The 23,456-nt window shown below is 33.9% G+C and overlaps 1 protein-coding gene and 1 long non-coding RNA gene across 3 annotated transcripts; one reads left to right on the forward strand and one right to left on the reverse strand.

Annotated features, from left to right (window-relative positions):
- Positions 1-7,301: 7,301 nt before the first annotated feature.
- On the reverse strand, positions 7,302-12,065 carry LOC115447770 (allergen Tha p 1). 2 transcript variants are annotated; one of them, XM_030174992.2, is made up of 3 exons: positions 11,995-12,065; positions 11,393-11,585; positions 7,302-7,690 (listed from the first exon to the last, which is right to left on the reverse strand). In XM_030174992.2, the coding sequence occupies exons 2-3, from the start codon at positions 11,574-11,576 to the stop codon at positions 7,497-7,499; spliced, it is 378 nt and encodes a 125-aa protein (XP_030030852.1). In that variant the 5' UTR covers positions 11,577-11,585; positions 11,995-12,065; the 3' UTR covers positions 7,302-7,496. The 2 variants fall into 2 exon arrangements, with proteins under 2 accessions (XP_030030852.1, XP_030030853.1); XM_030174993.2 differs by lacking the exon at positions 11,995-12,065 and adding an exon at positions 11,934-11,958.
- Positions 12,066-22,494: 10,429 nt separating this feature from the next.
- On the forward strand, positions 22,495-23,015 carry LOC119189498. Its single transcript, XR_005112444.1, has 2 exons — positions 22,495-22,559; positions 22,912-23,015. It is a non-coding gene; the product is annotated as an uncharacterized LOC119189498 (long non-coding RNA).
- Positions 23,016-23,456: the final 441 nt, after the last annotated feature.

The raw sequence follows: 23,456 nt of genomic DNA on the forward strand, positions 1-23,456 counted from the left end.
AAGTCCTAATCCCTCTCAGTAGTAGAGGAGGCCCGTGCCCGGCAATGGGCAGTGGCAGTATATAATACAGGGATGATATTGTTAATAATAATATTAGCCCTGTATTATATACTTGCCCACCATATTGTTATAATATAATAATTATCAAGACGTTAAAATTAGAACTGATCAACTCAAGAAGTCTAGAATGTCATTCTTTGAATTTCAGAAATATCAAAATAGCTAATTATTGTCTTAAGCGCCACAACGCCAAACGTCAACTTGTCGCAAAGAATTTATAAGACTTTACCAACAGTCAGTTGTAAATAATGTAGTTTTTCTCAGCAACAAGTTGACCGCGTGACGGCGGTGGCGAGATCTCATAACTAAAGTAATTTCTGAGATTGCTTAAGACGTCTGCGAGCCTGTATTTTCTGCTGATAAAATATAGTTTTGTTTTAAAAAAATTAAAAGCCAGCTTCTAAAGCAAAATTGGCATCGTTTTATTTGGTTTAGTGACTGAAATGTTTTGAAATTTATATTTCGACGGTTAAAAGGCTAATTGCCTTTTTTTGTGACACGTTTTATACATATTTAAATTCAGCACTTTTTTCTATTTTTTATAAACAAGTTAAAATTTTTCGAAAAAAAAGTGTCTCTTAAATCAATTAGCCTTTTAAACGTCGATATAATTCTCAGTTGGAATTTTATTTAGTCCTCCTGCAATAATGAAACAGGAACGTTTATATATTTATGGATCAACCCATGTTTAAAGCTTCAATTCTGACCGTTAAAATGAGTAAAAGATATGTAGGCATGAAAATGCCATCCGCAGCACAGCGCTTGAAGAATTTAATTAGTGTTTAGCACTGCGACAATGTCCAGGGTATTTGAGATATTCCCAGTAATCTGTAATCGTTTCACATTGAAATTCATGAACTATCACAATGTAATGACTCAGCATAACATTATTCAAACAGATTTTGACTGCCTTGCTTGCGTAGTTGTAATTATACACCGTGTGAATGTGACTATGCGCTGAGATCGTGGGTTCGAATCCTGGGTTGGACTAAAAAGAAATAGCGACGGGGATTTTCCATCTTAAAAATTACTCACTCGCAACTCGGAGTTAGGAAATTGTTAGTGTGGTAGTGTGTTTCGGAAAGCAGGTAAAACTGTTGGCTCTGCATCTGATTTCTCTCCGCCATGTCGGATTACCGTCTCACTGGACTATAAGAGAGAAGGAACAGAGAGTGCAGCTGTGGATTGCGCAAACATTTGTGCACTATAATGTCGCCTGCGTACCTGGCTGGTCTCCGATGAGATTGGCTGCCATGGCCGAAATTCGGCTAAGAAGGAATTTCATTCATACATGCAAAATTTGTTTTTAATTGCATTTCGGAAGAGGGTTTAGTCGTCTGGGAGTTTTAAATGCAATAAAATAAAACTCTTATACTAAAGAGTATGCGACTTATTTTCATCCAAACTACATCAATAAATTTTCGAACAGACTCGTATATTATTCCTTAATGCAATAACACTTAAAATAATTGCAAATGAATCTTCAGATAGTACGGGAACTTTATAAATTACTTTGTTAACTTTCTTGAGCATGTACAGCATAAACGTGGATTTTGAAATGTTTTTCTCCTACTCCTAGTTGCTGGAATGGTGCCTGCCTCCATTTAATCCCGTGTGCATAAATCAGTCTGGATTTCGACTTTCGACCACTCCTCCTTCCTTACCATCTTATACAATTCACGAAGTGCATATTATAGTAACTTAGTGTAGCTATATTATTTATATAGCTGTGCTTGTATGTGAATATTTCTCGAAATAAACGTTCGATTTTTACTGTCTGTCTGTTTTTTTGGGTTGTCACAATAAATTCATTTTATATATTATTATTTGATAGAGCGAATGTATTAAGGTAAACAAAAAAGAGACGAGACAAAATAACTAAATAATATTTCGTAAAAATTATTACGTTGCGTACATTTATTTTGAGTAATACTCATATATCAACTAAACATTTTATTCCATATTCCATTTGAGTGATATTTATTATGTATTTAAATAACCAAGTCACAAATAACTTATTCAACGCGTTAAAAGAATGAATTATAATCGTATATAATGCGATCAATTGCATGCTATCTTTATCGTTACAAGCATAAATTTTGAGAATAAAGTTTTTTAGCAATTGCAATGGCATGATATATTGCTATTTAAATATATAAGATTCCATGTTTTCTCTTTGTTCAAACACGGTTGACTGTTCATATTATTACAACACTAATGGATTCTTGTTGACAACAATAATAAAGTAGGTGACCACGTTTGGAGACAAAGAGTAACTGTCCATGTCCCGAAAGATGTTATTAGGTTTATCGTCAGCTGAGACAATAACATATAAAAAAATCCTTTGCTACGTATCGTAATATTAAGGGTGGTAAAATCCATAGCTGGATATTGTCAAGTTCGTATCGAGTTATTGACAAGAAACGTATAAAACTTTCCTTAGTAGCGTATGAATTCATGAGGAAAAATCCAAGTATTGCCTGTATCAGATTTCTAAGATATTCGTATGTGTTTTTGATCTAAAAATAGCCTTTGAATTGATGGCTAGAAAATATGTACAAGTCTGTCTACTATTGTGTGGATAAAAGTATAAAGTGTTAATGTATTTATTGCAGTTGTAAAGGACAACAAATCCAATAAAGCACATTTCAATATTGAGTATATTTGATCGAATTTGATTTATCTAAATCCTTTATCAATTTACCGCAAGGGTGATCACCAATCGATTTACCGACTCGCTACCAATATTAAAATGCGAAAGTGTTTGTTTGTTTGCTCTTTTTTACGCAGCAATGAACTAACAAATCGCTATAATTTTTCATAGACATTTATCTGCAGTAAAGTGAATTTTTTACTCCAAAAAGTTGCGCTGTTGCTTCGGGTTTTTATTCCGAGAGACGTGTTTGGTTCGGGCTGAGACGCAAGTGTATATGATATGTATACCTATGTAGGTAATTATTTTTAAATTAAATGATTATGAATTTTTTGACTCTTAATCGATTGATTTGAGAGATAAATTATAATTAGTAAAATCATATGGTCTTATTCATAATAAAACTATCAGAATTATCAGAACTTTGGGCGTTATCGGAGGCATGTAAAAAATTGGTATTCATAACAGTTCAATTGCGCTAAAAGTCTCCGATAAAGATGCTTTGATTTATCGAGCCGAACCCCCATTGTGTTTATTGTAACTATTAGGTATTTTGAAATTTTTATTATTATTGACGTCTACATAGACATTTGACTATATGTATTTGTCAAAGGAATTAAAGCGAAGTCTTTAAGACCTTTCCAAACATATCATTAAATAAATTCTTATTTTGCCGTTTAATAAAAATAAATAGTGTGTACTTTACCTCTTCAAATGATTACATTTGTTCAATATTTGGAATTAAGTGTATGGTAAATTTATGAACACCGTAAATTCCAATTTAGATAGGTAGACAAGTATTTGAGTAGAGACAGTCGATTGTTTCAGGGCTCTTTGTATATTCACGAGAAATACAATACAATTTCTAAGTAGTGAGGTATGAGGTGTCTGTAGCTTTAATTACAAAATTATAGTGTTTTGTTCTTCATATATGGAGTTTAGGAGCTCTGTTTACAACCTTTACGCGTTTGGAAAAGTCGTAAGTTTGTAGATACATATAATCTAGATAGATTTCTTGTAAGCGCGACTCGCTACGGTGCCGTAGTTCTAATTGTAATGGAATGAGTACGACTACAGCTCTGAGGTCCTGGGTTCGAACCCCGGGCCAAAATAATTATGACTGGGTTTTTCCATCTTAAAACATTACTCAGTCACAGACTCCGCATAGACAAGTTTTACTGCATTGACTATATTTTCCGCCATCAACGGTATTCTTGTTTGTGGATTTGCACTACATTGTAGCCAATGTGGTTACTGGATTTAATAGAGTATGGTCGAGTTAAGTATTCATTATACTATAGCAATATAATTAAATATAATTTTTCAATTCTAGACATTTGTTTCGTTTTCTTAGAAAAATGCTCTTTTAAGAGGCTTGGGTAAAAATACTTTTTCTGTAAACTTATAAGGCGACTTGACTGCCTTATGTCAAATAATAAGTTGTGAAAATATTTAAAGGATAGATTCTTTAGTTCATAATATTTTTCTAGCATTTATAATCATCTTAAGAGCTACTGAACAAATATAGTGGTGTAAACAAAACACGCAAACAAATATTATACCAAATAAAAATATGTTTGTTATTTCATAATAAATTAAAGACTCATTATTTCAGATATTCGTAAGACTTATTTATAATTGAGGAAAACTGGAATGGAAAATTACAAGGCAATCATCGACGAGATATTTCATATTTTTTTAATTATTAGAAATGTTATCGTGTTTTTCGGTCTTCGCTTTGGTGACTTTCGAGACGTTTCTTTGAGGCGATATATAAACTGTAAAGCGTGCGCTGCGAGCACTTATCAGCGCTCAGCTTTCTAAAGAGTTAAGAAATCCGCTTTGACTGCACATTTAAAAGGTTTTGGGGTTTAACATGTCGATATTTATAATGCGGTAATCGAGAGGGTAGTAAGTCAGATAAAGTGGTCCTGCTGTAATACATGGTTAACTGAGTTATATGAGTGGGTTTACTTTTAAATCAATCGGGTTTCAACATTTCTCACCTGTTGTTATCTATAAAAAACAAATTGGCAAAGATTATGCCTTTAAATCCAATTATAGAAACAAAGGCAGGCTGGAAGATTTAACGGAATTAATTTTAATTGATTATTTTAGGAGTGAGTAAATACTTGACATGAAAGGGAAACGAATCCTTGTTTTAGAGGACCTATTTTATTAAACAATTTTATTGAAATTACGCGTTGCGATAAAATTAGAAATATATTGTCACCATTAATGATAATTTTTAAATATTACATTTAATAATTTTTTAGTGCCAGATTATTTCCATTTCCTTCTCGGTTGACGCGATTTTCGTAGCAAAAGATCCGTTAACAATTATAATTTGGTCTAGCGCGCGTTATTATGTGAACTCCTGGAATAAAATACATGTACATAGTTGTAAAAATATATAATAATATCAGCCTTGTATTATATATTGAATGCCTACTGCTGAGCATAGGCTTCCTCCTTTCTCAGAGAGATTAGACCTTAGTCCACCACGCTGGTTAAGTGCGGATTGGCAGACTTCACATACCTTCAAAAGTCCTATTAGAGATCTTCTCATGCAAGGTTTCTTTACGATGTTCCCTTTGACCGTTAAAGCAAGCGATAATTCGCAAAGAATACAAACATATTTTTTTGTAAATTCAGAGGTGTAGGCCCTTTCGTTTCTGAATCTGCGGACATTCGTCTCGCCAGTCCGTTGCGCTCCCAACTAGGCTATCACCGCTTCTATTGCTTAAGTTGTTGCCATTAATTACTGGGTCTAAAATTATCGCTTAGTTGGGTATGTAGTTGTTAACGCGCGTCGAGTGCTTGTTATCCGAACTATATGCGAATTAATAAATCAATTTCACGTTTGAGTACAATTTCAAGTAGCCTTTAATGTATTGAGTTAGCATACGTTGCCATTTAAGAGCTTGTCCTCAGTTGAGTCGGGTTGTTTAAAACAAAACTTAGCTGTCAAAATCGGTCATACATTGTGACTTAAAATATTATTTGAGTTGATGTTATAAGTTTTATGAAATAGCGACTATCTTAAGATGCCGTCCTCATTCGACAGTGTCTTACCTGGTATCGCACTTCAAAGCAAGACTGAGTTTTGTTCCGACGTCAGTACTCAGAAGCACATATAAGTTAACTGTCACTCACGAATCATTTTCATACAGTCCGGAACTATCATATTCATTCGTCTTATCATCAGTGCTACAAGATATTGTTGCAGCCCATTGTGTCATTTTCAACCGTAAATATAAAAAAAAGATATATTCAATATACCTAGTCTTGCCATAAATATTGTAATAAAGAAAAAAGAAAATTGTTAACTGCAAATAACATTTATTACTTTTACAGTGTGTCAGTTTAATACATAAATATAAAACAATTAAAAATATAAAAAGCTTATTCGAAGTGGTCTCCATTGGCTGCAATACAGTCCTTTAAACGATGAGGCCAGTTATCAATAGAAGCACGCACTCTTTCCATGGGAAAATTCTTCACTGCCAATCGTATAGATTGTTTTAGGGACTCCAAATTATCATGGCGTTTAGAGCAAGCTGTACTCTCTAAAACTGACCACAAATCATAATCCAGCGGATTAAGATCGGGACTAGACGACGGCCAGTCTTCAGCTCTGATGAAGTCCGAAACGTTCGATTCCAACCAAGACTGCGTGGACCGAGCTTTATGACCCGACGCCGAGTCTTGCTGGAAGGACCATACTTGGTTATTGAACATGGTGATGTTAAGGGGCTTAACTACCTTCTCAAGAATGGTATCTTGATACACTTGTGCCGATGTTTTGATACCTTTTTCACAAAAATATGGCTCAGTCACTCCTTCATAGCTAACACCCCACCAAACCATCACTGAAGTCGGATAATGTCCACGTTGCACTCTGTCGACTAATTGGGAAGCTTCCTTAGAGCTTTGAGCATAAATACGGTCATTTTGTTTGTTAAAATGTTGCTCAATTGTAAAAATTTTCTCATCCGTAAACAAATTTTTTCTGTGACCTCCCTTTGCGTACCGCTTCAGTAGTTGTTTCGATTTTACCACCCTATTCTTCTTTAAATTATCAGTTAAGAAATGGCCAGTGCGTCTCTTATAGGCTGCAAGTCCTAAGTCATCTTTTAAAATACGCGACATGGTTCTAGGTGCTATCTTCATTTCCCGAGATAAAATCTTTTGCTTTCGGACAGGATTTCTTCGAATTCTTTCCCTTACTGCTTTGACCACCTTTTTCGTACGAACACTACGTGGACGGCCAGATCTTTTTCTGTCACAAACAGAGGAGGTCTCATTGTACCTATTAATAGCCCGGTACACAAACATTTTACTAATACCAAGTGTATGGAGAGTTTTAAAAATTGCATTTGGCTCCATACCTACTTTGTGTAATGCTATCACAGCGATTCGGTTCTCTTTATCACCCCACACCATTTTAATATCGCAAAATATTTTACAATGTATTGGCGCCAAAATGAGAAAACACAATGAACAATCGTATAAAAATGACAGATTCGAAATTCAAATGTAATATTTTTTTATAATTAAGTGTAACAGTATTTATGGCCAGACTAAGTATTTCAATAATTTATTTGAAAATCTATACAGGGGTATGTAAATATTTCTGTAAAATAAATATAGGTAGTTTAGGAACATTTTGAGTGTAAAAATTCGTTATTGAAATATGTATTTGAAATTACTATTGTCTGCATAGCACCATATATTTGAATACCATAAAACCTAAACATTAGTATTATATATTTTTCAATAATCACTTCGGTGCGTGCTTCTCCAAGAACTCTTTCAGAGTGTCCTGGTATTTCTGTTCAGGGTCAACCTTCTTGTTCAACCTTCCCCATTCATCAGGCAACTGGGCTATCATAGCCCTGATGAACTTGGCCACCATAGGCTTCTGTTTCTCCGTACATTTGCTGCAAGAGGACGTTGTACCATCGGGAATCCATTCTATAAGAGAGAATAATTATTAATAAAGTATACTTCATAATCACTAATATTATAAACGTGGAGTTTGCGATAATGTTTAGATGTTTGTGAGAAGTAAAGGCAGAATCCGCATGGATTTGGATGAGATTTGGCACACGGGTAGACCATGTCCTAGATTACTATATAGGCTACTTTCTATCCCGGTAATTTGTTCCCATTGGATGTATTAGTATTTTTAATCTGATTTTCTAAATTAATGACGTAATCGTTTAACAGATGTCGCTACGAACAGTCCTTCCAGGAATTTTGTAGTGTTGAAAGCTTTCAACTGAGCGAATGGATTAAGGACTGATCCGTGGATTAATTGTATAAATGTTAAGCCACTTGGGTAAAAACCCACGTCTAAATTAAATTATCAAATTCGTTCCCCAAGATGAGACCGCATATGGTGGGCGTAAGCGCGGATCTCGACGTCGGCACCACATGAAACTCGCCGGTCACGGTCACGGTGTCAAACACCGGGCAATAGTCAACTGTGTAACGTATTATGTAATGTTAAGGAGGTTCCACGCAAAATGGCGCGCTAACCGAATTATTAGCTACCTATTCCAAATTTAAAATAGAAAGAAAAAACAATCTTTTTTTTATTTTATGGTATTTTTACTTTGGTTGTATGAAGTTTTTTATAATGTGGATGTTGTTTCATTAATTTCGTAATGGAAATGCCACTAAACCTGATTCAATGCATTTTCTAATGTACATATAATTTTTATCTGAACCTTTATTAGACAGAAAATTTAATAAGGACCATTTTGGTAGATTACAAGTTTCAAAATTTTATTATTTAAAGCAATTCTTCCTATATCTTTGCATATTACCGCCCATAACTCATGCGTCCTAAATCTATGGAACAAATGCTTGATAAAACATTTAATAATTTACTTATAAATCGGTGCAATGAGCATCATTTCTTAAAAAACAAATATTCATAGTCGATTACAATGAAATATTGGGCCCTTATATTTAAATTGATAAACTTAATGATGCCAGTGGAGAAAAATGATATTCATCTTAGTCTAGAATGAAGCCAGGCTAAATATAAAATCATGACAAATAACTTAGCTTGCTGTTTAAAGAAGTGCGAACTCAATGTATTGTTTTAAATTATTATCATAATTAATGTTTACCTTGTACTGACGGATTACGGAAAAAAATAATTATGTATTCGTTGTGAGATTTCTGGTTTCACACGCTGTGCCATTATATGTATATTAAAATAAATAATACTTAATATTATGTCTACACAATGAAAATAAAAATAATTATTTATACTTTTTTAACTTTACTTGAACTAGATTTTGCTCGCGGCTTTTGCCCGTGAAAGATCATTTACGGGATAAAAGTTCCGCTATACAAAGTGCCCTGTGTCTTTCCTAGGGTCGCAAAGTATCGCCATACCAAATATAAACAGACAAACAGACACAGCAGACAGAAGAAAAGAAATATCACTAAGGAATATCATTTCCTAAATTATATTCTTTTTATTCTCGTTCTGACTTTCTCCATTATAGGGTTAAAGCGACATACTTTTGCAAGAATATTATGTGACGGAAATACCTTAGTTCTACGCCCTATTGCCTGCTGGATACCAACTTCTACGGGAAGGATCCCGTGCCGCGTAAATCGTATTAGAAAACACACACAATGTGTTTGAATACCCTGTGCTCGATCTGAGACTTCACGGTCTATAGATTATATTATATCCATGAGTTAGAAAAGAGACGACTCTATCTCGGATGATTATATTATTTTTGAATATAATTACGTCAATTTATTTTCCTTTACTTACAAACAAAATTCGTTAATAATGAAGGAAATTATGTTCAATTACTTCTATAATTTAGTTAAATGTGAAACAGCGGGCTGTTTTGATATAAAACAATAATTTGTCAACCTTTGAATAGAAAATAATATGTACAAGGAATAATTATTGAATATAAGAGAAAAATAATCAGGTTATAATCGTGTTTACAAAATAATACGTATTTTAATAAAATAACACTCATCCGTCGATGAGAAATAGATTAAATAATTAGAATTCTAATTTTTGCCACTGGATTACGACTTACGTTAATCATCTTATACGACAAGTTAACATCAGTTTGAAATAAAAATTAGATCAGTTTTAGATAACAGACAGCAAAGTTTTTACTGAATTTCATTGATTTTTTATAAGTCTGCGATCGATTATCGTCTATAAATAATTAAAATTACCACTGAACTAACGTCTGATATCAATGAACGATGCAAATCTTAATCTTCTATCTGATTACGAGAATGAACCAATTAAAATGAGTCATATGATGTTACAATGAAAACTCTTTATATAATTAGTCTATATTCGTGATAGAACGAAAAATCGATTGGGGTCTATTTGAATCGGCGGTCAATAATGCCATAGCAACCATTTTTTATATGGTAATTAGCAAGGTCCACTTAATTATAAATGTAAACGTATGTAAACTTTTTCACATGTGGCTTTGTGCGTCAGTACCTACGCAATTAGGAATACGGAAACAGCTCTACATAGAGCTTGCTTTACTTTTTTAGTACAAAAAATTCATCAATAATTACATGAAACATTAAATATAATATGGTTTATTTTTGCACTTTGCTTTTATTACTGTCATTTTAATATTGAATATTTCTTGTCGTAAGAGTGTTATATTATCTAGTACGGTTGTAAACGTCATGAGAGAATTAAAATATACAAAACGCGATAAAATCTGAAAAATGCTTTAATTTTAATGACCGATGAAAGTTATTATATCGGCACCCAGAACTTTTCTCAGAATATAATGCATTGTTACCATGTTACAACAATACTATAATTAATTGTTACTAGACAATCTGTATGATTTATTGTATTTTTTCTGGCGTCAGTTAAAGTTATGATGTTATAGCGTCTGTATTATGAATATACATCTATCTTCCCCTTACACTTGATACAGCAACTCCTGTAAGTCACGATCGCCAGTGGCACGCATTTTATGACACCAAGCGTTGAAACGAGTCTAAGGGCACTTATCATTTAATCCGCCACAAAGTTAATCAAAGAGAAAAATAGATATTTTATAACTAGCTTTTGTTAACGGCCCCATTCGCGTGAAGCGTAAGCGTATATTCTAAGTTAGACTTGTAGCAATACATTGGTCATAACTATATTCAATTCGATGCAATAGTATTTGCGTGATGAGTGTACAAACATATAGACAGATTGACAAAATTTAAAAAAATTATCAATGGTTGTTCCTCTAATAACGACACCCTAATGTACGACTATAATGAATGATATCGACTTGTTACAAGTTTATTATATGTAGAAATTATGACATCTATTTATAATACTGGTGTTAGGTCTCCATGTGAGAGTAGGCCTGGGTAGATACCACCGCAATGATTATTTATGCCGCCAAGCAGCAAGGTATATTCACTGATATGCCCGGGTTTGAAGGACATTATAGCCAGTGTAACTACGGGACATAATAGGACTTAAGATCTTATGTCTCAGGATGGCGAGCGCAGTGGAATACCAAACTATACTTTGTTATTCAAGTTGTTGGATGGTGTTTCTACTGTTTATAGGGGGTCATATCGCTTACCGTCAAGCGAGTAGCAAGCTCGTCTCGTGATTTAAAGCCATAAAAAATAGGAAACACTTACTCTTGATATCTTGGCCTTCGGGAGTGCATTTGCCTTCGTCAAGGAAGCAAAGGGTGTATGCTTTGAGGAGCCTCTTGTTTTCTATTACCTCGTCGACGTTAAAGTTGTCGTATTTGTCATCATAGAATTCGCCGGGACGAGCGGCGACGACGGCCAGCACAGCGAGAGCGATCACGAACTTCATTTTAGAGAGCTTCGGAGAAAAGAGGTTTTAGTTAGAACATAAAATTTTAGTAAAGTAATCTTAGAATGGTTTCTTAAAATAAATAAAATTTGTTATGTGTAGTTTAAAAATGAGATTTAAGTTAAAAATAAATTAAAATTTTGGGAAGAGGCGATTTGGAGAATTCTAAATGAATATTGCAAAATGGGTATATCTGTATAATTTTAATTAATATTTTACCTCACTAATATGACACTGGTTTTACTTAGAAGTTTAACAAAAAAGCGATAAGCGGGCCAAACATCGTGCATTTCTCGTTCGAAAATTAAATACCAAAAATATATAAAAGTAGCTTCGTAATCCATTGAAATATAAAACCTTATTAAATCTAGAAACTTCTTTTTCTAAACTCTCTTCGGTTCAACAACGTGGTACTCACCGGATAACTTCACTGTTTCTAATGTCCTATGAATTTGGCGTTCGTCTTTTATAGCCACGAAAATGATTTCATCCTTGGGTGCGTTATATGCGTTACAGCGTATATTACGCTAGTTGACGTGCGAATACGACAAAAAATGCATTTAATTATTTTTTGTGTTTTTTAATTGGATTGTTTTGTTTATTTCCATTTTGGCTTTTGTTTTTATTTTGGTTATAAATTAATATATTTCCTGTGATGTGTCAACTTCGTAGCCATGATTATTTTTAACTTTAATTATATTTATGTATACTATTCCTATTTTTTTTTTTTATTTTCTTGTTATTGTCTGTCAGTACCCACTATCCAGTAGGCTTATTCATTTCATACAAGTTTGTGCAATTCCTGATATATTTCTGCCTAATCAATAAAGTATAAAAGTGTGAATATTGCATGTCCTTTGTTAAAATAAACTGTTTTTATGGAATACCGAGCGCAAATATTTTGCTTCTAGTCATGGTTTGGTTTATATTTTTAATTATGTAATTTAATTTGCGTTGGATTCTATACATTTGATTGTTTGATTTTTTATAGTATATTGCGTTTCTTTTTATAGCTTACAAGGTTTTGCTTGTGATTTCGGCACTAAAAGTTTTTTCCACTGCAAACCCCCTAAATGACTGTTACTATCCATTGCGTTTTTGTTTTTCAAAAGCAATGTAAATATTCAACTTATATCCAATTCCAATACGTATGAACCATGTGGTTCATACGTATGGTAAATTCCATTCAAACCCGTTCAGCGGTTTCTGCGTTTACTTCCAACAAACATCCAAACCTTTGACAAATAATAGCGTTTATAATATTAGTAAGAAGTAAGATAAAATATGAAAGAAAAAATATAAGATTAGATTAGAGATACGTGCGAATTAGGACTTTAAGACTTGCCAATGACCGTGAGCGTTCGGCAGGCTGTAAGTGTTATAGAGTATAGGTGTTGCAACTGCGCATAGTAATAATTTTATTGTCCTCGCCTTCATCAATATTGCGTTCATAAATAGACAATAGAGACAAGGCAAAGAATCGTTTAGTTATTGCATTCGATTTTCAAAAGGATTTCATTTCATTCCTTCCTAACTGAATTTCGGCCACGTTGGCCAATCACAACGGAGACCAGCGAAGTACGCAAGAGATATTGTAATGCATGAGTGTGTACGCAAGACACGGGTGCTCTCTGCGTTCCTTCACTCTCATAGTCCGGTGAGGTAGTAATCCGACATGACCGGAGAAAGATCAGGCATAGGACCAATGGCTTTATGCGCTTTCCAAGACAGGAGTTTTACACCACTAACTTCCTGCCTCCGAGCTGCGACTGAGTAATTTTTAAGATGGAAAAACCCAGTCACAATTGTTATTGACCCGTCTCGGAATTCAAACCCAAGACCTCAGTAGCACTGAGGCAGTCACACGTATATGAGGGCGGTATCCATTCGCAAATTTTGATTTATAATTACGTACCTAATTAATGTTTGTAAATATATTTTTTTTATATAAATAATAATTTTACAGTATAATAAATAATATTACTTATTTATTTCGTTAATTGGGGCGTTTATTAGTTCGTAAGAACAAATACAAATTATTTAAGCCCTTTATTTGAATTCATAATGTTAAATTAAATAAAAATGTGTCAAATATTCAGTGTTAAGTTATAAAATAACAAAAATAATAACATATAATTGATTATACTTTCAAAGTGGACGCGTAGTTGATACTAAATTTTTGTCAAGAATTTTTGTGTTAAATTCATAGAAAAAAAATCGAAAGGATTTTATTCATGAATGAGTACGAGGTTATTATTATTAAAAAGTGTATTAATGTTCCAAAATTAATATAAACATCGAGTAAATTCTACGATAACCGCCTAGCCTGTCCCACTCTGCGCAAGTTTCCTTTAGACGTAAAAATAACTAAATATTATTAGTTAGTTTGTGATAGAATTTTAGGAATTTGTTCCGTAGTTTCAGAATGTCTATTTGATTTATTAGCAGCACTTTCAACTATATTAAAGGAGGAGTCTAGGAGATTCTGACTTCGATGCCTAGCAAGGTCACGTAATGCTTTGGTTATTTTTTTTCGGTTGGTCAGTTATTGGATCCCCAGAGCGCTTGAAAATGGCAAATATAAAATGCGTTAAAACATGCGTTTAGTTGATTCCATATTGTAATGGGATAAGCACAATGTTCAGTAATTTCAGAGATCAACACCACAACAAAGTTTACTACAATATTAGCGTACATATGTTTTTATAGCGGAAGAAACATTTTAATTATGATTATTCAATCATTTTCAAATGACGCAAATTCTCAATCAAGTTTGATCTTAATTGCGTCCAGGATAGGGTCAACGGCCCACGCTAACTAGGTAGTTTGAGCAAAACATTATAAGTTATGATTATATAATGCACGTTTAGATTCATTTTTTATGAGTCTTGAGTTTTATGATTATTCATTTATATCGCAATGGTTATCCTCGAGAGAAGAGAGAAGTATAACAATATCTCAGTATGAAATGGACATGTTCAAGTTATTTTCCTGGTATTTTATCTTAAAGTTATATAATTAAATATATGTCATGTATTATATAGTGTCCTACTACTGGGCACGGGCCTCCTCTACTATTGAGAGGGATTAGGCCGTAGTCCACCACGCTGCCCTAGTGTAGACTTCACACCAGGGATGTTATGGAGCTCCGTAACCGTAACCGAAACTATCGGATATCCGAAATAAAAATATATCCATAACGGATACGGTTACACCGTATCCGTTAAAAAAGTTTCGGATAAGTTACGGATAATATGTTTCGACAGGCTTTTGTTTCACTGCTCACACACCATCTTGTATATGTCGATTGTTTGTTATTTTTAGTCATAACATAACCTCATTCATAAATAGTATTTTTTTTATTTAGGAGTAGGTACGTATTTAAATAAGTGAAGGAATAGTGGTGTGTTACGTACTAAATTGATTTATAAGGACAAAATGCGTCCAAAGTATGTACTATAATTTGGAGATTTTTTGGTCAAGTTGAAGGTAATTTTGCAAAATGTAAACAGTGTGATAAAAACTTTTCACGGAGAGGAGGTGGCACTACTTCATTAAAACTTCATCTCAAATTAAAACACAGAGGTTTACCGAACACCCATGTCCCCCATTAGTTCAGCGATAATTAATTATAATCGACGATGACGTCGAACGATAGTTAGTAATCGTCGTCCTACTGTATTACATAATATTTTTATTTTAGTTTAATCTAATGTCCGTAACCGAAACTATCCGAAATAATTACATATCTGTAACCGTATTCGAAACCGATATAATTTTATTCCTATATCCATATCCGTATCCATATCCGAAATTTCATATCCATAACATCCCTGCTTCACACACCCTCAAAATTCATGTAAAGAAAGTCTCAGGTATGCAGATTTCTTCATTATGTTTTCCTTCATCGTTATGGCAAACGATAATTCACAAAGAATACACATCATTTTTAGAAAAGTCAGAGGTGCGTGGCCTTGAGATTTGAACCTGCGGATATTCATCTCGGCAGTCCGTTTCACACCCAATTAGGCTATCGCCGCACTTAAAAGTTTCATTATTAATCACAAAATAGGCAACTCAGTACCGCCATACAATATTTTTTCTCTGTGTTATGTTTGATATCGGCGAGGGCGCATAAGGTCGAAATTCCCATACATACTGTCTAATCCCAATGAACTAAATAATCGCATCTAAGATCTAAATCACTAACTGCTTTTACTAGTGCTTAGTGAAAAACATAGATAAAATTTAAATAATATCGAAACATCAAACTATTTAACTAACGAAAAAGACACAAACATTTTAATTGCAACAATTATTATGTCATAGACAGCAATTAGATACAGTTCCTACAATTTTCGTGGGTTCATTCACCTCTCTATGTCTTGCGAGGATAAAAATAAAATATTGATAAATATAGCCTTTAGTCACTTGTTAATAAACACGTCACGCACACACATACAGCTCCGTCCTAAACTGGCTTGAGGTGTCGCGGCTTGCTGGTAGTACCTATAATATATTTTATATTCGCCCGAATAGCGATCAACTTATACAAGGTCTTTAATTTCCGCCATAGTGGCCTACTGTCGTGTTCCAGGATTAGTGTACGTCCGGTTCCAACAGGACGGCGTAATTATGTCGACTGCCGAGGGATAATCATCTCTCATCAGTCCAAATTCTCCAAATTCTATTGGGTCTCACGCCACTTACCATCAAATGCAGAGGGGACACGTTGCAATGGTCGTATAAATGAAATTTAAATCTGGTAGGATTCTTGTATCCAAGTTAGTCAACTTGGACGCAAGAATCAGTCGATTAAAATATCTTATATCAGTTTTCCATTCTTTTATTTTACAAGGAAAAAAGTTTGACTCTGACGTATGCATTCCAAACTGCCTTCAGTGTATCGATTCTCGGTTTAATGGTTTCTTATTAAAGGGATCAACGAATTCCCTATGAGGTGGCAAAAGTGCATACATAACAATTGTGCATATTTTGATTAATTAATTATGTTTTACAAAAACTAAGAATGGCATTGTATTCCTTTTATATAACACGCTAAATTCATATTTAAGGACCTAATACATAGGTAATGTTAGGGATAGAAATGCAGTTCCCAAAATATTCTTTAAGTACAGCCGCGAAACACCTTGCATACTATCGTGTGGTCGATATTTTTATAAGTGAATCTGCACTGGCTAATATATCCATATAAAGCCTTATTTAGACTGATCTATTATTGCTAGCAATAATCGTACGTTATTATTGTTTAAAAAGTTACTTGTCCGAATATGCTTAATGGCACACAATCCGCGCCCGCATTGATGCATGCAAGTCGTTTGACAGATATTCAAAAAACAATCATTGCTGGCAATAATAGCGTACGATTATTGTTAGCAATATCCGTCTTGGTATTAAACCATAATATTAGGTATTCTATTCGAGATTTATAAGCAATGTGTAACAAAAACATGTAACACAAAAAAGTGTAATGAGTTTTTGCAATGCTAAGAATTAGCTAGCATGTAAAAATTACTGAGACAGCTTACACGTGGAAAGGTTGTTACGTATGTTAAGGAATGACGCAACTGTAGCAACGAACCCTCGGGCTGTAGTCAGGACGTAATAAGTTTATCTTGGAGATGTGAGTTTACTGCTCTCAGTTTTGCTACGCCAATGTTCAAGAGCGACCTTGGCTATTCGCCCCGAGCGGAATATATTTGGCGCCTTCTTTTCTGGTGAACTTATTTTAGGTCACAAGTATATGCCTCATAGCGGCCCCTCAGAGCCTTTGGCGCTCAAAGATCAACGCAACCGTCTACCCTGCTCGATCCTAAAGACTACAGGGGACTGAATACATTGAAGCTTCGCCACCGACGGTCATTATCCCAGTTGGGAATGGACCAAGGATCCGCAGGTTCAAACCCAAATCACACGCCAATGAATGTTTTAAAATACGGGTCATTATCAAGCATTATAGTTGCATCCTGAGTGAGATATATTGTAAAAGATAACCTTTAAAAGATTCATATCGTCTTTCCACCATTGAGAAGTCAGTTATCAATCACGTTGGGATCTTGCAGTCATCGCTAACAATGTTATATAAATAAATCAGATCTATGCACATAGACACACTCTTTCTCTCTCTCTCTCTCACACACACCCACACACAAACGCTTTTTATCCCCCAAGGAGTAGGTAGAGGTTCGCCTCTAAAAAACTAGCCCCTCACATGTCATTGACAATAATCAAACCATACTTCCCTATAGTGCTCACTTAACATGTGAACAGCCTCTTATTGCATCTAATCAAAGCTACGACGGCCAAGCAAAAAGGTTTTAACTAAAGCCTTTATAAATCACATAGCGTTCCCAATCAGCACTAGACCTGCATTAATTTGCAGTTACTATGCAGATCAAGATACGGAGCACGTATATATAAAACAGAAGATATTTCCTCAAATTCAATTTGAGTTTTGGTTCTTTATTGCATAAACTGAGTAATGAACAAAGACATTAAACTATAGTTAGTTATAGACTGGACATCGACTTATTACCAATTGGTAATAAGTCGATGTTTTATTTGAAATGTCCGTATGACGATATGTCATAGAGTTCTTAGATATTAATACAAAAATAATATATTTACAGATAAATAATAATAAGCGGCGATAGCCTAGTTGGTTGTGGAACGGTCTGCCGAGACGAATGTCCGCAGGTTCAAATCCCAAGGGCACACACCTCTGAATTTTCTAAAAAATTATGTGTGTATTCTTTGTCAATTATCGCTTGCTTTAACGGTGAAGGAAAATATCGTGAGGAAATCTGCATACCTGAGAAGGTGTCTATTGGAATTTCGAGGGTGTGTGAAGTCTACCAATCCGCACTAGGCCAACGTGGTGGACTAATCTGGGGACAACACCCCACAACAAAATATTTTGAATCTAAATTACTGCGGCGGATGTTATAACTGTAAAAATATTTATCGTCGATCTTAATAACTCATTCTGACAAGATAAACAAGTCTATTTATAAATATTCGTAAAATATTCAAGTCGTATATGGTACGAAATAAAATTAATGATAGACAGTAAACATTGAAATTAATTAGAACTATGAATGAGTAAACACAGGGCGTTCAGGATACTATAATGAAGTCTAGAATTAGAAATGTGAGATGGTTAAATCTAAAATGACTAGTGTTTTATTGACATAAGAGTAATAAGCCAATTTATTAATAACACATTATTTCTGTCTGTAATTACTGGTGGTAGGTCTCTCATATGTGAGAGTCCGCCTGGGTAGGTACCACCGCTATTTCTGCCGTCAAGCAGTAGTGTTTAGCCACTGTTGTGTTTCGGTTTGAAGAACATTGTAGCCAGTGCAAGTGGACATAATAGGACTTAACATCCCATGTGTCAAGATGGCGAGCGCACTGGAATACCAAACAATACTTTATAATTTAAGGTGTTGGAATGGTGTTTCTACTATTAATGGGCGGCCGTATCGCTTACCATCAAATCATTTAATGCAATAAAAAAAACTAAATTGTAGTATGATAATAGATTAATTTGATACGGATAGAAAAATACGAATTGTCGTTTTAGTTGCAAAAACAAAGTATCTTTCATTTTATTTAATCGGATATTCAACTGCTTACTTCCTATACATACATAACATTAATATATTATTACATATTTTTTTAAGAGTTTAGAGTTCTTATTTCAAACATGGCAATTACGTTTTTATATCCTTGACGTAAGTGGCCAGTTTTAGAATCTTGAAAAAAATCGTTTACAAAAATTGTTTCGCCAATTAATATTATGAAAAAAATAAAATAAGTACATACATTAAAAACGCTATAATTACCTACTATTTATCAATTATATGCTATGTACAATGGATCTGTGTTTGCAACTGTATAAATATGACTGGATAAAATATAAGTAAAGTTATAGCTATCGTTTTGTATGAGTGCACTTTCCGGACGTGCAAACACTCCGTATCCCTCTCCCTCCCTCCCTCCCCCTCTATCCCTCCCTCTTGTATAATCTTGCCTTATTCCTGTTACTTAAGCTTGCATCCATGACCGTGGTAATGTCGGTATTTAAGTAAGATAGATTTGTATGGAAGTCACTTGCTCATTTGCCATGCTATAAAAAAATTACGAATATTAAGTATAAAAGAATCCAAAAAGCAATTCACAAGGAATTAAAGCATTAACTTCTCCAAACCTATAGGTAATTGGTTTTAATTTCAAAATGATTTCTTATGGTTACATAAATGTTAGACATTGAAATAAAACGATTTTATCGCAATTATATATATTTAATATTATTAATAAATAATATAGACAACCGCGATAAAATCCGTAAATAGTTTATATATCAATGGTTTATATTAGGTATCCTACACTAGAATTATTCCTATTGTGATTCATTATGTTAACCCAATGAATTATTGCTATTGTCTGTAATTGTTGCTCATTAATACATTTCTGAAAGCCGACGGCTTTCACAGGGATGTAAGGCATCGTGCAGACATCCAAATAATTGGCATCAAGTGAATCAAAGCCGGTTTCGAGATAGATTGAGCCAGAACTATATTGCGTCGTTTGTTTGGAAATTTGAGGTTATGTTTTAATGATACATTAAGGAATTCTTAACCACCTCTTAACGCTATAGCAAGCTTATAAGTAAGACTGTTCTTATATACTTATATGGTGGCCTATACCCAGGGCCGTAGCTAGGGGGGGGGCATTGTGGGGCAATGCCCTACCTTAAAATATTAATGCCCTACCGTAATAATCAACTAAATTGTACATTACTACTCAATGAAAATATATGGAGCAGCGGGTGTTTTATTTTCCGATTTGGAAGTTGGTCCCATAGTAAGAGTTATTGGTATTGATGGGTGAAATAACCCTCTTTCGAGATTTAATTTTGTTACAATCTGTATATTACCTTAAAAATTATGTAAGTATGAACTTTTCTTTTTTTTTGTTTTTTTTTTTACTCACGTTCACAAGAAAACCAAAAATCGATTGAGCAAATCAGATTTAGTAACATTTTTATTTCCGCCCTGCTTGTAATAACAACTGCCCTACCTTAAATTCAAGTCTAGCTACGGCCCTGCCTATACCGTCTACGGGGGCATATCCGACTTTGTGGAATTCCGGACGTTCTAATGGAAGGACAGCTTTGATAGTCGTATATGTAAATAGGGTATTTTTTAACTCTTTTATTTATACCGTTACCAAGCCTGTAAGTCGATTAGAACGCTTGTAATTGCAAGAAGACGGATTCACCCCCGTAGACGGAATTGGGCCCCATGACTATAACATTAATAAAAGTTATGGTTGAATTGTGATGATGACACCTAAATGTTCGAAGGCAGCTTAATATTATTTCATCTAAAATTATTCCATACATTCTATTTTACAAAGAATTACAAAAGGCCCAAAAATAATTAGGTGTTTAATTTGATTCTTGTACTTTACTGAAAATTATATCTATTGTTTTTTCACTTATAATCTAAGAAATATATATTATTTAAATATCAAAGTAAAAACCGTAATATTAACTGTAAAATACACCCTATATAGCTAAAAGCTTACTTAAGCCTCAAGTTCAAAACGCCGTGCCGTAGCACCGATTTTGCGGAGATTTGCAACGTGGCCAATATAATGGATTGCCAAGTGCTTCAAACGCGTTCCATTCCATGCAAACCTCTGATTCTGAACTAATGGCATAAGTCGATATTTGCACTGGTAAAGTTATAGCCATTTAGATTACGGATAGCGAAACATGTAGAGAATACTATGTAATGTCTATTCAGAAAGATAATGATATTTCGTATTGTTTACTTTTTTATTGTACTAATGTATGCCTGAATACTGAAAAAAATTAATTTAATTTGTATAGATTACAAAACGGGAGCGGCGATAGCCTAGTTGGGACTTGGGAGTGGAACAGACTGCCAAGACCAATATCCGCAGGTTCAAAACCCAAATGCAGACACCTCAGATTTGTCTAAAAATGATGTGTATATTCTTTGTGAATTATCGCTTGCTTTAACGGAAAACCTCGTGCGGAAACCTGCATATCTGAGAAGTTCTCTAAAGGAATTTTGAGGGTGTATCAAATCTACCAACCCGCACTAGGCTAGTGTGGTGGACTAAGACCTTATCCCTCTCACTAGTAGGGGAGGCCCGTACCCAGCAGTGGGATAATATATAATACAGGGCTGATATTATATTATTTATTATTATACAAAGGACTTATGGTCTTATTCATAATAAAACCCTTATCGAAGGTATAAATCGCAAATAGTTAAAACGTCCTATAAGCTTACCAAGCCTTCGATAAAATTTCTTATTCATAATGGTTTCATAAACCTCCGATAACAAAAAGGCCTTTTAAATGTGCACAATGTTGCCATTTCGTAGAAAAAAAATCATTTAAATAAGTTCTACCAATTACTACCAAGTTTTGTCTCTGGAAACTGACAATAAAAAAAAATTGTCTGTCATTGTCACAATAGCGTTTGTCAAAAAAGTAAATAAAATAAGTACAGGAGAAAGATTTATTTGTTGTTCTCGAAATTCTTTGTAAAACTTGGAAGAACGCAGGCAGCAAATTGCGATAAAATGGTAGAGAAGTGAAAAGTAGTTGGGGGAAGACAAAGATGGTGCAGCTCTTTTCTGTATTTGAACGTTTGCGCTATGCATTCCTGCATTACTAACTATTGCTTTTTTTACAAGATTACGTTGAAGAAATTGATTAGGGAGCGGGTATGAACCCGCTCCCTAACCAAAACCCTCCCTAAAAGAATATGAATTCTTGAACTTAAAAGGAATAAATCAATTTTATTTTTTAGATCATGCTCATTGTGCCTCCTCAGACCCCACTTCCAATAGAAAATATAAAGGAGATATCTATATATGCATTTTATGCTATAATCATGTAGGATATTATTGTTTTAGGTAGGTCATAAGTAAAACATATTTTTGAGGTCTTTATTAGTTGAAATAAGAAAGAAAATAAATAAAAACCTTTATTTATCATGTAGGCATATATATAAAAGGCTCTTATGACAAGTCAACATATAATCAAATATGATTTACAATTTGTAAAGTACACAGATTAAGGCATGCATATGATGCATTAGTATACTATAATCCACCTCCACCTGGAAATATAAGGGAGGTATTAACAAATCATCATTAAGTAATTTAAATTTTATACTATAATCCTGTGGGATACTACTGTTGTATATTTGAATAAACATTTTTTATTTCAAATTATGTTGAATGCTTATATATTGCATAATTTCAGGTTTGTTCCACATCTGCAGAATAAATTGCAACAGTAGAAGTGCAACACAGGAAAGAGTTACATGCTATTCAGATGGACAATGAGCTCCAGTGAAATAAAAAAATAAAATTGAGATATTAATAAAAGAAAAATATAAATTTTATAAAAACAAATGACAATGACTAACTTTAATTATGTTGTATAATTAGTTACCTTTCAGTGTGAACAACTTTAGTCTAGATTTTGGGTCAATGATGATAATAATTGATTCTGATACCTCTTCAATATTGGACACACTTCTGTGGCATATATCTTTCTTTGAGCAATTGCAATGTTGTGCAACACTGCAAGAGCCACAATAGTAGTCTTCACATTTCCAAATTTAAGATATGCCATGAAACAGACATTGAAAATGCTGTTTCCACACACCAAAAGTTCTTGTTGCAATATCCGGGAGTTATGAGTGCTGCTTTGCCATCAAATATCTCTGATCTGAAGATTAGCATCACAATTCACCTACAACAAACCTTTAAATCTTACCTGAACAACAACATTGAGGAAATAAT

This window comes from Manduca sexta, chromosome 16 (assembly GCF_014839805.1).
Source record: "Manduca sexta isolate Smith_Timp_Sample1 chromosome 16, JHU_Msex_v1.0, whole genome shotgun sequence".
NCBI classification, from domain to species: domain Eukaryota; kingdom Metazoa; phylum Arthropoda; class Insecta; order Lepidoptera; family Sphingidae; genus Manduca; species Manduca sexta.